General features: G+C 32.0%; 2 protein-coding genes across 2 annotated transcripts; one reads left to right on the plus strand and one right to left on the minus strand.

Annotated features, from left to right (window-relative positions):
* Nucleotides 1-1,417: 1,417 nt before the first annotated feature.
* LOC134726805 (phospholipase A2-like) lies at nucleotides 1,418-6,037 on the minus strand. Its single transcript, XM_063591219.1, has 5 exons — nucleotides 5,932-6,037; nucleotides 4,817-4,939; nucleotides 3,761-3,920; nucleotides 2,574-2,723; nucleotides 1,418-1,596 (listed from the first exon to the last, which is right to left on the minus strand). Exons 2-5 carry the CDS (start codon nucleotides 4,893-4,895, stop codon nucleotides 1,533-1,535), a joined length of 453 nt encoding a protein of 150 aa, XP_063447289.1. The 5' UTR covers nucleotides 4,896-4,939; nucleotides 5,932-6,037; the 3' UTR covers nucleotides 1,418-1,532.
* A 1,923-nt stretch (nucleotides 6,038-7,960) lies between these two features.
* LOC134726138 (WAP four-disulfide core domain protein 6A-like) lies at nucleotides 7,961-14,906 on the plus strand. Its single transcript, XM_063590536.1, has 6 exons — nucleotides 7,961-8,056; nucleotides 9,905-10,007; nucleotides 11,598-11,647; nucleotides 12,349-12,382; nucleotides 12,930-13,094; nucleotides 14,644-14,906. Exons 1-6 carry the CDS (start codon nucleotides 7,982-7,984, stop codon nucleotides 14,904-14,906), a joined length of 690 nt encoding a protein of 229 aa, XP_063446606.1. The 5' UTR covers nucleotides 7,961-7,981.
* The last annotated feature ends 1,606 nt before the right edge of the window (nucleotides 14,907-16,512 follow it).

A 16,512-nucleotide genomic window follows, 5' to 3' on the forward strand; every position in this document is an offset into this window, starting at 1 on the left:
AAATGTAACAAGTCGTATTATTTTAAAAAAATGACAATAACAATATCATCAACACAATAAGTGTATCATTCGAACAGACATACTTGATACTCTATAGTTGTTATAACTACTGCTCAATTGTGAAGATTACTTATCTATGTGGTAACATTTATATTAGTGGTATATTAGTTTAGTATTGTGTTCATTATCACTGAACAAATATATATATATATTTTTAGGGGCCAGCTGAAGAACACCTCCGGGTGCGGGAATTTCTCGCTGCATTGAAACCTATTGGTGACCTTTAAATTTGCTGTTGTCTGTTATATTGTCGGGTTCTTGTCTCTTTGACACATTCCCCATTTCCATTCTCAATTTTAATACTAAACTGATCATATAATTGTGTATGCAATTTCTCTGGAGATGACATTGTTACTACATGTATTTGCAGGACAAGTGTTAAATGCAGTATTTATTTAGATCTAAGCCACATTTTGTGTGTATCTTCTTATCTCCTATTTTGACGTCCCCTGTTGAAACCTATTTTTAAGTTTTACTACATGACGGATGCCTCTAGTAGAAAATTGACAGTTAACCGGCCTTTCATGATAAACCAGGTTCATTTACGTTTTCTTAATTTATGTGTTTTTACCATTTTTGTCTACACTTTGTCATTTTAATAATACATCTGTTCTTCTACAAACTTTTTCTCGACATCTTTCGAAGCCATAATTTAGTAGATATAAGAAGATGTGGTATGAGTGTCAATGAGACAAATCTCTATCCAAGTCACAATTTGTAAATTAGTAAACAAATATTCTAGGTTGAAGTACAGTCTTCAACTCGGACCCTTGGTTCACATCGAACAGTAAGCTATAAAGGGCTCCGTAAATGATTAGACTAGTGTTAAACCATTCAACCGGAAAACCAACGGTCTAATCTTTATAACAAACGAGAAACACTTTTGAACCATATCAACATACAACAACTACTGTGAACATCACATTCCTGTTAGGACAAACCGAGAAATCTTAGCAAAAAGTCTAAATGTTTTGTAAAAAGAATTAATCAGTGAATGTCATTCCATTTTATAAAAAAAAGTACGAGTTTTGTCAAATTTGATGAGTTTTTTAAATCTTTAAATGTTTCTCTACTTTTTTTTCTTGATTAAGGCGAGTGGGTAGCGCTTGGCTTATTGCTATAAACTTCCTGTTTTATAACGTTTAGTTGCTGTCATTGACGTATATATATTCAACATCCCCATTTCTATAAAAAAAAAAACGATGTTATAAACTGAAAGTGAAGTTTATCTCAAACTCAATTTATTGAAATGTACCTTTAAATAGAAGGATTTAATTTTTTTTTAAAAGACAAATCTTACAATATATAATCAGAATTTTATTATCTAAAAAAGAAGAATTCAAGAAAGCATGTAATATTCAAAGAATTTGTTTTTCAGAACAATTTAAAATAAATTAAAGTCAGTATATAAAACATGGTGCTTGGTTCATTTAAAGACGGAGAAATTTCTATAATCAATGTTATCGTTCAAACTATGTCCACCATTTTCCAGAGAAAAGGTTATAGCCTGACGACTTATGTATGCATTTACCCCATCTAAAACAAACAAAAATATATCATAAATTTAAACTCCACATTTTCCACAAAAGTATTTGTTCAAACAACACGAAGATTACAAATTCTGCAAAATTTCAAATGTATCAATTGCTGATGCCATTTTCTACATCAGTATGTGCATACCTTGATATCTCTAATACTTTATGTTTATATTTGAAAAGTTTTTAATTGAAATGACGGGTTCATTATCTTTTCACATATGATAACAATTTTAACGATCAACACACGTGTTTTTATTTAAATTTTAGTTTCTTGTGTACAATTTGGAAATTAGTATGGCGTTCATTATCACTGAACTAGTATATATTTGTTTAGGGGCCAGCTGAAGGACGCCTCCGGGTGCGGGAATTTCTCGCTACATTGAAGACCTGTTGGTGACCTTCTGCTGTTGTGTTTTTTTTATTTTGGTCGGGTTGTTGTCTCTTTGACACATTCCCCATTTCCATTCTCAATTTTAATTTTATTTGTAAAATTAATAATCACCATTATGTGCCCTACTAAATTGAGTCATATATTAATTTCCCTTTAACATTTAGAGGAAATCAAAATGACCTATGATGCAATAACAAGTAATGTGCATTGCCGTTCGTACATGTACATGGCCCTATGTGTGAAGTCACGACCTTTGCATCCTTCATCCTTTTGTCTACGGTGCAGGAAATGCTCACCCTTCCGGAGCACCTGATTTCACTCCCGAGTTTTAATGGAGTTCATGTTGTTTCTTATTTATTATTTGTACATGTTACTGTTGAAGTAAATGTCTTTTGGTTTTATGAGTCTTTGGGTACTCTTTGATCTTGTTATTGTCATATTATCTTTTCTAATAAAGAATACAACACTTTCAATAATCATTTCTATCAGATTCCCCTCGTATGAAATTTGATTCAAAACAACTGAAATTAACTGTACAAATTCAATATACCACCATGAATTATTGGTGTCACATGGTTACTTACATTTTAAGCACACATTTCGTTTCCTTCTTTATGCATTTAGGATGCAGAACGTTGAAATAAGAAATGCCTACGGCAGTTGCATGGTCCTTTTGACTTCCGTCTATTGCTTTAAGACATTCATAAAGGACATCTTCACAATCACAATGGCTCCTGTGGAAATTAAATGGTTAAAAAATTACTGTTTTATTTTTCGAAGACTTCTTTTTCGTAATAAATGCATGCATGAATAAACTTAACACAGATATACCAAAAACAATTGTGTAAGCTATACGCGCGTGTCGTATCTATCACGCTAGAATCCAAAATAGTTAAAAAGGCAAAATAAAGTACAAAATTATTAAAAAGCATTGAGGACCAAATTTCCGTTTGCAAAATAGATAGATAACTTATATTTTCATCGTGTTTTAACAAACAAAATATTCCAACTCACAGTTTCTGTTTGTTACCTAGTGTAAAATTTCTTTCTATGTTTACGCCAATTATAATAAGAGTTCTAAATTGTGTGGTTTTGTTCTTAGACCACCCCCTCCCCCCAATCAAGCTTAATTTGTGGTTGGTCTCTGGTTTAGAAGGTGCATTTGTGTCAAATAGGTTCTCAAGTATTCATGGATAGATGTATTAATTGTTTTGGAGGGGTTTAAAACTCTAAGCATTGCTGATGCCGGTTAATAAGATAAGCGCCCGGAAACATCATCCAATAACTTCAAAATTTGGCATCTGACATTTTGACAAATGTTTTAAAATCTTATCGTGGATGCTGTTGCAGCAATGGTAAACACAACTGTAAATATAAATGTTTTATCACGCATGCGTAAAATGTTTATCCAACTTTTTGTTCGCTAATTTAGGAACTTATCAATTTAGAGAAACTCTTCCAAGATATCAGGCATATAATTTTGTACGCCAAACTATAGTGTTGTGTTCTAAAGACGCATCAATGACGCTTGGATAAAAAATAGGATAGCTAGAGTTTACAGTTGAAAAGCATTGAGAACTTAAAATTATCATTACATTTTGTTAAATTAATCTGACATGGTTATATAAGAGGATAACTATCATGGTTTAAAATTATCACTACTGTCTATATATTCTCACGTTATTTTTCTTCCCGCGAAAGATGTTTAAATTAATCGGTCGTGACATTAATCTGTTAAAGTAATTCACTATGATCCTTATTAAAAACTTACACTGTAGAAACTCCTATATTCAATATTCCATAATCTTCCTCAAATGCATTGATATTTATAGGACACTTGTCATGAGTTCTACAGCAGCTGTCTAACTGGTCCAGGCTTCCAAGATCGCTATAGTCATCGGCCGTGTTTCCTTTGCCACACCATTTAGTGTCTGAAACAACACCCATGGTATTTTTTTTATATATACATACACTACATAAGAAGGGCGATTAGAAAATAACGCGACATAACTTTCGAGACTTTGAACTGTAAACATTAAATTGGTTTATTTTTCTAAATCAAAATTTACATTTCAAAGTATAGCCTTAGGAAGAATTTAATATAAATATTTATTAATAGGTTTTGTCGTTGTCTTGAACGAAGTATTTCAAACATTAAATATGGAAATGAACTTTGGTGACCTTCTGCTGTTGTTTTTGATTTGGTCGGGTTGTTGTCTCTTTGACACATTCCCCATTTCCATTCTCAATTTTATCATGCATTAATTATTCCTTCTTCGATTTCTTAAATTATTAACGCAATTGCAATTATTTTCTAAGTGTGCCCGTCTGTTTGTGACTTTCGGCATTGTTTTTGGTTGATATGAAACGATAGAGATTTTATATTAGACAACTTTCCAACATAGACCAAATGACCAGAAGTGTTTTTATTTTAAATGTTTAACACAATTATTATAATTTTTCTTTTTATATACTTTTATCGCTATTTTGTACATTTTTCCTTTGATCTTTTTTTTTGTGATAATTTTCATACCACGCTACTCGCCTGATATGGAAAATTATTGCTAGAAACTAAGCAGGCACGTGACGTTGCTAACGAAATTGACATGAAATTGAAAACGTCGTCATAGGTAAAATAGCGATAAACAGATTATCATTGGTCATCTCATGGTTCAAGCGAGAAAATCAATCTCGTTCAGATGATCAACGATAATCTATAAGTATCTTTAAGATTTGACACGGATATATGTATTTTTTCATTAAATATTATTATACAATGTACATGTAACATAGATCACTGTTTCGGATATTTCCATCTATAACATACTTGGATAAATTATGTCCCATGATGCATTGGAACCAGTGATGAGGCATACTATTAGAAGAGTTGGAAAAATGTCTATCATTTTCTTTCAAAATTCTTTTATCAATGTAAATTTGCTCTGTAAATCTGTGGAGAAAAATACGAAAATGTATACATGATTGTACATAATTTTGTACTATAAAAGGTGACACGGTGGTATTTGAGTTATCACTTAGTTTTGGAAACTATGTTCAGGTGATACTGTTTTTGTTTGTCCTATCACACTGTTAACTTAAAGATACATGGCTTAGTAATTTAAGTACAACCTAAAACCTCAATTCCGGAATGCAAATACATGTACTTCCGTACCACCTACAGAGTAATTACAATTTAAAAAAAAATATTTCTGTTCCGTCGATTTTCCATTGCTCATGCTAGAAATTAAAAACAGGACAAATATAAAATGCGGAATAACCTACTGTATATTCTGCAACTCATAAATCAGGCTTTTTATGGATATATTGAATGAGCATACTATACACAAAAGATTTACATAATGGTCAGTTTAGAACTATAAGACTGTTAGTTTCCTTTGCATCTAGATGTTCAAGTTTTTTTTATTATTGCGAATGATAACTGTTACCGTTATTATAATACACGTACATGTATCATTCTATTTTATTATAACAAATATTACACATAACGACGGGTATGTAACATTTGTCTTAATAGCAATCATGTCCTCTTTCCATCGAATGTGACCTACCTAACAAGACATATCGCCTGCTTATTCTTCTGGAGTACACGAATTAACCTTGGGTTCCGTGTTTCTAAGTCTTTAGATTTCTACGTTGTGTGTCGTAAACTTTTGTTCGTATGTATTTATTTTGCAATGGCATTGTCAGTTTCATTTGACTTATAATTTTGAATATTGACACAAAAGCATTGCATACACAGAAGAAAATGACACAAAGCAAAAGACAACTCTTTCATTACTGTTTTACATCTCAAAGTCACAGTAACAACGGCATGAGCGGAAATCTGTGTTTAAATAATTTAGATAGAATTCGTTATAGTGAATCGTTTCAGTAATAGTAAACCTCCGCTATCGAGTCATAAAAAAATATTTAAAAACATACCTGCTAAACCGATCTCTTACAGGTTTATTGAATTCTAATTCGTGTATGTTCAAATATATTAGTTACAAATAATAATTTATATATATTAATTAACCAGTCGTCCGTGATTCGTATAAAAATATTTTCTTAAAACTTTTGTCATGCATTTAAGATATGCGTGATTTAACTTAAACGGGATAGTGTATTTATATTAACTTATGATAATTTGACAATAAAAAAGGTATGTTAAAGTATACTGTACTTTAAACATTTTAATTTTTGATAAAAAAAAACCATCTTATTTACTTCAATCGAAAAAACATTAACCTGTTGAAAAAATATATTTTTTGGATCTTTTAAAATATTTACATAATGCATTTTAGTATAACTGAATACGTAAAAGAACGAAACGAGACAAGATCGAACGTACGAGATAATTCAGGATTGTTTTTCCTTTTTTTTTTATTTTAGTTATTTATGGAGAATTTTTTTTTTAATGATGTATATTTATTACATGACACGTTTTATTGAAAAAAAAAATATTTTGAACTTGCATCTGTCACGAGATTTGTTTTACGAGATTTGTTTTACGTTAAATGATTAAATATCTGAAGGTGAACGATAAGTACAAAAAAATGTAGAACATTAACCTTAAATTGTTTGGTGTGTACGTGTTGTTTACTGTTTGTGGTTCACTTTCCATTGTTGTTTATTTATTTTTCACAGCTTCAATCTCGATTAATCTGTTTTAATGTATTATGGGGTTTTCCATGAATCATTATTACACTATTTACCTCATCCTGAACAGGCGTGATATATTTGCGACTGGACGTTCAGCAAAAAGCATGCATGTACCAACTCTTAACTATATGTTATATAATGCTAGATACAAATGTACAAAGTTTCTACGTATTATATCATGCCACAGCAGCGATAAATACTAGTCCGAAAGTCTAATTCCAATAAGAGATGAAATTCAAATTGTGGAAGAAAGAAACACGTACATACAATGACGTGCGTTCCAAGTTACAGCGCAACAAAAGACAAGATATCGTATTTTCATCTATGCTTAAGCGTTATCACTGACATGAACACACATTCAGTGTTGGTTTTTTTTCTACCCTTTTTTCGGTTTTTTGTACTCTGTGAAACCATCCGCTTGTCCGTCTCGACGATCTATCGAATTATTTTAATTCTATAACTTTCAGTCGTGGTTTCAGGTTTTATTAATTTTTGTTTTGTTTTTTGTTTGCTTGTTTGACCTCACAAGAAATTGCACATCTACTGATTTAAAAACCCTGATATAAAAATTGCGTATTTCCATACCTTTCATGGTCATCTAATATAGACAGTAGTGGGAGAGGCGATGTTAAGGGGGAGAATATTGGCAATATTAAATACCAATTACATATCAATAAGTCTGTACCAAAAACAGGCGTTTCAAGACAGTTGTTCACATTATGGTATTACAATTCTGCGGAATGGTTATGGTGCATCCTCTGCATTGAGTGCATCATTTGCTCGTTTACATACTCATCAAGCAACATGTATTTTTCTTTATTCGGAAGACCACTACTTAACTTTAAAATGATGGGGTAGAAACTGTATATTGAACCATTTTAGTGAAGTTTGTTGCCCTACTAGTAAAGTTATGTTAATTTATACCAGCTAAATTAATAATATTGATATATTTGAATGACTTATGGTACGTAAGTACGTTTAAATATGCTTAAGTACGCCATAAAAAAGTTCTGTGACAAATTATAATCATGATTATCCATTTTAACCTTGACTAAATAGTTATTTTTCCATGTTACAGATTTATATTTCAATATTTGAACACTATTTTCTCATTTATCATGCACAAACTATCTTAAGCCAACTAGTTAGTAGAAAATAAAGTGATATAATGATTTGAACTTACCATTATTACCAAACATTATATGCGAATTAAGAGAATAAATTTATACGTATTGAAACAAATACTGGATAAATAATGTGCTGCCTCTTTCGATGATCTATTTGTTATTAAAGAACAATTCTATACAGTTTATGGCCCAATCTAAACGACATGGGTTCGAGGTCAGCTTGGACCATACTGTTTAATACATTGGTGTACATTTTCTGTGTACTTCAATATGCAGAGGTAAGTTACTTTAAAAATGATACTCCTATCTTTGTGGGAAGTTTATAATGATGCATTTCTCATTGTTTAAACGAATGGGCATTGAACGCAATGTCTTAAAGCAAATTTTCATAAATATTTGAGTGAGACAAAAAAAGTTATATAGGAATCGGATTAACAAACATGAAGAGTAACAGTTACTCTTTGTTTAAATGTATTTTAGCTCCGCTAGACAAAAAGGACAAAGCGAGCCTTTCTCATCACTTGGCTTCTGTCGTTTATCGTCCGTCTTCGTCTGTTAACTATTACAAAATTATGTTTTCCTCTGAAACTACCGGGCCGAAATATCATCATTGAAGTATTTGGTTTAAACATGACAGTGTTCGATGTACATGTCTGTCAACAAATATGGACAACATGGCTAAAAATATAACATTGATGTAAAATGTAAGTTCTGTCTATTATTTGAAAACCGTTTTAAAATATAATAGAAAAATCTGACGAGAGCAGAAGTGTTCAAAATGTTGAGGTCGGCCAATTTTCCATGATCATCAAAACTGTCAGACTGCTTTTTAAAGAAGTTATGCCCTTAAAAGACACTTTTTCTCCTTTCCTTTCCATTATTACCTATTAGCTTGAAAACAATATATATAGAAAACTTAAATTGCAAAAACGATCAGCAAGTTGAATTCTAAAAATGAATTTACAATTGTCCAAATCGTCAGTCAGTTGGGTTTTTTTTTTGGTTTGTTTTAAAAAATTTTTTAGAGTTATTGCCCTTTGATGACGATTTTAACCAAGTTTATTTTGTCATTTGTTGAATATGCATGTAGACTAAGTAAGATACACGGGTTCTTTAGAGCATCTTGTTTAATAAACAAGAAACCCCTTTTCTGGAGATCAAACACTTAACTAAGAACAATGAATGTTATCTTTTTAAGAATGACCATTGATTTTTTCAATGTGTAAAATGCGCAATTCTAAACTGCAGGATCTGCAAAGAATTGCTTAGTCTCATAGATTGAGTTCAAATCAGTCAAAAATATAGACATGATAATACTGAAATAACTTGGATAATATGTCTCAGCAATAAATACCCGAAAAATAGTGTAGTACAACACTTTAACACTATTTTTCTCTAGAGTAACTACATGGATTAGCTGTTTCAATTCAATAGGAGTATAGAAATAAAACAGTTTAGTTGTGTTAAGAACTGTAGAATGTAGAAATCTCATATAGTTATGGAGAGTTGACTTATTGGCACTCATATCACATCTGCTTATTTCTATATATAATTAGCTATCTTCAATTTATCAAAATTGGACGAAAAACTCATTCAGCCGAGTTTGTTGAATACACTGTACTCTATGAAAACACGTCTCGACTGAGTCTTTATGGAAAATAGCAATGTTTAAGCTGTATGTGTTTTATTAAAATTTCACACCAAGGATCTGTATAAATCCAATAAATCCATTTTATACATTGTACTATACAAATCATTGTTCTCACTATTAAAACTCTTGGAATTGGTGAAGTTAAATACGAGTTATTTATTGAGGAATATTTGTGCACGATGACAATCAATATTGTAGGATTATCGCAGCATACTAATATTACTTTTAAAATAAAATTCCAAATTGAAAACACGTGTTTAAGGGTAGAAAAACTTTCATGTAGTGCGATCGATAGGAATTTAGAGCGTTCATTGCTTTTAACAATCATGTTCAACCAACCCAAGTGACAGGGGAAATCACATTTAATTCAACATTATAAATTGAATATAGAAATGAAATAGAAAACTTATCACACTTATATAAACATACGATTTTTAATAAAACAATATTAAACACACAATTCATAATATTTAAGGCATCTTATGGTAGAAGTCAGAGCAGATGTCCAACCTTGAATCCAGAGGTCAGATGCATACATCATTTTAATCATTGCCACCAAGATCAGGAATGTACAAATGGTAGGTTTTAATTGATAAATAATATGTGATCATATCTTATATACTATTTGAAAGGAAAAAAAAAAAAAAATTATGATGATCTCTGCATAGAAATAAAATAGATCGGGACAAGAAGAACAACTCGTTATTTTTTTAAATTTCATGCATGTTCACGTCATATTTAATATGTATTCTTTTTAGTTGGTCGTCTGATAGCGGTCTTATTGACGTGTACACATTTTAATCAAATTCATGTTGAAAAATCACCCATGTAGATATATGCACAAAAATGACATGCATGTACATATAAAAAAGAAGATTGGGTATGATTGCCAATGAGACAACTCTCCACAAGAGACTAAAATGACTCAGAAATTAACAACTATAGGTCACCGTACGGCCTTCAACAATGAGCAAAACCCATACTGCATATTCAGCTACAAAAGACACCGAAATGACAATACATGTATCTGAGATTTTCATTGGCTAAAGAAGTTTTATTTGAGCCTTGAATAATTTCCTACTTTTTCAACGGAAAACTTACGAAAATTAATGTATTAAATTATGTGTGTACCGAAACACTCAACACTTCATGTACATACTAGTCTGTGGATCTCTTCGGAAACTAACATTCCACTAGCAGAAGTAGTAACACATTGTTAGGAAATAAAAACAAGTTTAGGAGCGCTTCGATTTAAAATCATAGATATAGGAAGATGTTGTGTGGGTGCCAATGAGACAACTCTCCACCCAAGTCACAATTATTATCCCATTATAGGTCAAAGTATGGTTTTCAACACCGAACCCTTCCTCAAACCGAACAGCCAGCCATAAAGGGACCCCAAAATGACAAATGTAAAATCTGTACATATTTACCGCATTTAAATCACACGAAGAAAATGACGTGTTTAATGAAAATAATGAACACTTGAGTTTTTTGGTCTACCGGTTGTACGCCAAATAAACTACTCACAAAATGTGTTATTCTACACAGCAATGTAAACAGAGTATTATTCGATTTGTGTACAAAAACACAAAACACTGCAACTAGTGTTCATATGATACATTTCACGTTTGTATACCGCCAGAAACAAAAACAAACAAATAATCATACGTTTTTTGATTGAGTTAAGTCTGCCAATTGATATTTTATCGTATGTTTTTTCTATGTTGTGATGTTATGCTATTGTTTCAGAAAAAGGGAGAAGGTTTGGATCCATTCAAACGTTTAATCCCGCTGCAAATGTTTGCACCTGTCCTAAGTCAGGAACCTGATGTACAGTAGTTGTCGTTTGTTTATGTAATATATACGTGTTTCTCGTTTCTCGTTTTGTTTGTATAGATTAGACCGTTGGTTTTCCCGTTTGAATGGTTTTACACTAGTAATTTTGGGGCCCTTTATAGCTTGTTGTTCGGTGTGAGCCAAGGCTCCGTGTTGGAGGCCGTACTTTAACCTATAATGGTTTACTTTTTAAATTGTTATTTGGATGGAGAGTTGTCTCATTGGCACTCACACCACATCTTCCTATATCTAAAACATGGTATAGTGTAACGCCTTATTTAATTTGGTATATTCTTTATACATGTAACTATGTTTATTTTATCTTTAAGGTCAGATTTGCTGCACAAAAGAATGCGGGAATGAATGTGTTGACAATATTGTAAGTTTGTGTTTATTCGATTGTAATTTGAACGTAGCTAGACGTGTCTATATGAGCCAAAATTTGTTTCTGTGAAGAAAAACATTTTCTTGGAGAACTTTTTTTATAGGTGATTTCTACATATTTATTTTTTTATCTCTATACAATTAGTTACACACTTTATCTGGTGAAATAGGTTCTGGATTGGTGACATTTATTCCTCACCAAATGAAATAAGTTCCGGGTTTGTGAGATTTGTTCCTTACCTTATTAAGTTCAATGTCGGAAGAAAAAATGATTTATGTTGATGGACGGACATGTAAGAATTGTAAATAGACCTATTGTTTGTAAACATGTTATTTTGTAGCGTAAATCTGTACGTTCACAATATGTCAAAAAAGGGATTTTTTACAAAATTTGACAAAATATGTACTCAATGTTTCCTGTCCAAAAATCAAAATAATTACCCGTGTAACATGGAACATCGAAATAATCTCTATTGGTAACTCATGATTAGAAGTTCTAAGAATAAAAGTCCATAATATTTCAATAAGTTAGATGTACATACTTTCTATCTTGTCACTGTATTAACTTTGATTCATTGTGATATTGCTCAATGCATCTGAATTTTATTTTAAGCTACATGTACAAATATTGACCATTTAGGGGCATTTCCGTACCTACTATTTTGTTAAATAAACAATCGTCTTTTTCACCCACAGAATAACACACCAGAAGGAAACGATATTAAATCCGGTAGGTATAAATTGGTAGCGAACAGGTATTTTTAGTATATGAAAAATTAAAGATACTTTTAACGTGTTCTTGAATCATATACCGTCTGAAAGCTTACACTCGGGTTAAATTAATGTATCTGTGTATATATGTGATCGCCATCATATATTTGACACTGACTTGTTTGATATGGCTATCTTTGTGTTAAAGGTTTTCTTTTTTTGTTGTTTTTGTTTTAAAAAAAATGCAAAAATACTAGATTTGAAATCTGTGAATAATCAATAGGAAAAAATCAAGGTTTAAACAAACTGAAAACGCAATGGCATAACAATAAAAGACGAAAGACGACCACTAATGGTCGACAAAAACTAATATATTTAAACCAGTCTGAGAGACAAGCAACACAAAACCCAAAACCCCCTTAAAACCTGGGGTGATGTCGTGTGCTTAGAGTTGATAATGTGTCTGATATCTATGCTTGTCGATTTTCTTAGCCTCTAATTACTTTACGTTTTATTTTGAATTCGTGCCGTCTTTACTTTAACAATTCATATGCTCTCGCCTTCAGTATGTATCCTGCCTAAAGATCCAGGACCTTGTAGGGGAATCTATGTACGATATTATTATGATTCAAACGCAAAAACATGTTTAGAGTTTGCATATGGTGGTTGCCGTGGTAATGGAAATAGGTTCAATACACAAGAAGAATGTCTAAGCACATGTTCAAGGGGAGGTAATTCATGAACTTAATTATCTTAAAGTTATCAATCTTCAAACACGTTTTCTACGAATAATATTAAGTTTTGAGGTAAAGTGTGAAGATTATTATATCACTTAAGAAATGCGTTCAATGTATTTTAAAAGTATCAAGTATAATACAAAAAAATCATTAGGCCAGATATTGGGGCTTAGTATGGCGTTCATTATGACTGAACTAGTATATATTTGTTTAGTGACCAGCTGAAGGACGTCTCCGGGTGCGGGAATTTCTCGCTACATTGAAGACCTGTTGGTGGCCTTCTGCTGTTGTTTTTTTTCTATGGTCGGGTTGTTGTCTCTTTGATACATTCCCCATTTCCATTCTCAATTTTAGTTTTGTAGCTTTCTAAACAAGAGTCGATACTGCAGCATGATGTTTTTTTTTTTACTGGATGTTTTTTTTCTTCAATTTGCTGGTTACTTATGTCGTTAATACAATCCCGTATTCCTTTTTATGGATTTGCCCTACCAAATGAAACTATTTACTGGGTCGGTAATCAAATGAGCAACACGACGGTTGCCACATGTGGAGCAGGATCTGCGTACCCTTTGGAATACCTGAAATCTCCCCCAGTGTTTGTTTGTGGTTCGTGTTACTTATTCTTCAGTTTTTTTATGTTGTGTCTTGTGTGCTATAATCATTTGTCTGTTTGTCTTTTTTTTCATTTTTAGCCATGACTTTGTCAGCTAGTTTTTAATCTGCGAGTTTGAATGTACTCTCTTGTATCTTTCACTCCTCCTAAAATAATGCGTAAACTTTATTTCCTCAGATAATAGTGATAGATTTCATCAAATATTGTTGATGCTGAAAATTCATTTTGTGTTTTCTTTTTTCACTTAACAAATGCAATAACTATAGACATTAAAAAATAAAGCGCATTCTTTGTGTAACTATAAAGTCTGAAATGGTCGGTATAATACCATGATTATCAATCATGCTTTGTGTAACTATAAAGTCTGAAATGGTCGGTATAATACCATGATTATCAATCAAGTCACAATCCTCACTAAAATGCATTTATACAAATCAACCAATTTACTTTATATCAATACAAGTTAAGTGTTACAAAAACGTATTGTTTTGTGTGGGGGGAAACAACAAATAATTATATTATGAAAAGAATGTCATGTGTAATATTGCAATGACACAACACAAAAGACTCGTGAATGGTAACCAGAGATATATATACATGTATATCACGAGATCAAATACTCGTGACTTGTTAGCCAGAGATATCTCGACATCAACATCGGAAGTTCTTTTTTATAAGAAAATAACTTTTATCAAATTACAATAGACCACTTTCGAGTTCATCCGTCACCGGAAAAAAAAACTCGTCAATTTTGCGCGCCTTTATGATGTATCCCTGCACTTTTAACGTTCACCAAGAGTCTTTTTAAGTTAGTGATCGTCGTTGTGCAGGATAAACTAGAAATACTGATTGTTCTGTAGGTACTTGATTGATTTATCTTTGTTAAGCATTGCTTTTAAGTCTAATACTTAGTATATGTTTTCTTTCTAGCGACTTCAACCTCAAAGTGTCCAAGAGACATATTCCCGAATTGTTATGGGAAGTTAAACAGAAACTGCCAAGATGATTCATCATGTCGTGCAGGCAAAAAATGTTGTAAACTTGGTTGCTACTATGGTTGTGTTAGACCTGTTAAACAACACCACCGTCAACAAAAAGTAAACTCTGGACAACAACAACAGAAAGCAACATATGGACAACAACAACAAAAGGCAACCTATGGACAACAACCACAAAAATCAACCTATGGATAACTTTACAGCTGAATAAATATTTATATATCAAATTCTGCGTTTAACTTTTCTATTAAATGACATTTTTGGAAGTGCAATTTGAGGTTCATATTAGGCTGGATATACATATAATATACATAAACATAACGTTTGTATAAAGGGATATAACTCTGATCTGTTTATGTATAAAGTACAATAAACTGACAGTGACCTATCAGAACACAACAAACAGTGACCTATCAGAACACAACAAATACAACTTAAGTATGATATATATCTAAAGTTTATAAATCCAATTAAACTTAATCATAAAAATTATACCAAATCTTGGTTATTTGCTACATTGTTCATTCTGTCTAATACTACACGGCCAATCACTCAACGAAAGTGAAATATTTATCTTAACAATTCGTGTTATGATGGACTTGCATGTACAGGTAACATAATATTTAACAAGATACCAGCAGTAGTATTGTGCAATATAAAAAGACAAACAAATTAAATTGAGAATGGAAATGGGGAATGTGTCAAAGAGACAACAACCCGACCAAATAAAAAAACAACAGCAGAAGGTCACCAACAGGTCTTCAATGTAGCGAGAAATTCCCGCACCCGGAAGCGTCCTTCAGCTGGCCCCTAAACAAATATATACTAGTTCAGTGATAATGAACGCCATACTAATTTCCAAGTTGTACACAAGAAACTAAAATAAAAATAATACAAGACTAACAAAGGCCAGAGGCTCCTGACTTGGGACAGGCGCAAAAATGTGGCGGGGTTAAACATGTTTGTGAGATCTCAACCCCCCCTATACCTCTAACTAAAGACTATATTGTATGGAAGAATATATATATATACAAGTTACAATGTGTCCAATAGAGACTGTGTTTTAGAAAACTTACACATTTTTTTGCGATTTTGCGAAAAAAAAATTAAACATGAAGAAGACGATTAACAAATAGCTGCTATTGTTTGCACCTGCCCTAAATCAGGAATCTGATGTTCAGTGGTTGTCGTCTGTTTATTTAGTTCATCAGTGTTTCTCGTTTCTCGTTTTTATATAGATTAGACCGTTGGTTTTCCCGTTTAAATGGTTTTACACAAGTAATTGTTGGGGCCCTTTATATATTGCTGTTATGTGTGAGCCTTGGCTGCGTGTTAACGGTTGTACCTTTATCTATAATGGTTTACTTTTATAAATTGTTACTTGGATAGAGAGTTGTCTCATTGGCACTCGATCATACCACAAGTCTTATGAAGACAAGACGCGCATCTGTTGTACTCAATTTTAAGACAATACCTACCATGATATATTATATATTAGTAAGAAAAGGAAGACACCAAAATGACACAGTAATTAAAAACTATAGATCATGTGGCCTTCACCAATTAGCAAAACCTATACTGCATAGTCAGCCTCGAGATGACAAATGGAATTAAACTCAAACTAGAAAACTAACGGTCAAATCAATTTAAACGAATCTACCCTCTCTAACCTGAAACAGTAGCGTATCAATACTGCATATTAAGTAGTTATCAAAGGTACCAGGATTATAATTTAGTACGCCAGACGCGCGTTTTGTCTACATACACGTACGAACTATAAAATTCATCTGAAAAAGGCTTT

Source organism: Mytilus trossulus, chromosome 7, assembly GCF_036588685.1.
Source record: "Mytilus trossulus isolate FHL-02 chromosome 7, PNRI_Mtr1.1.1.hap1, whole genome shotgun sequence".
Lineage (NCBI taxonomy): Eukaryota > Metazoa > Mollusca > Bivalvia > Mytilida > Mytilidae > Mytilus > Mytilus trossulus.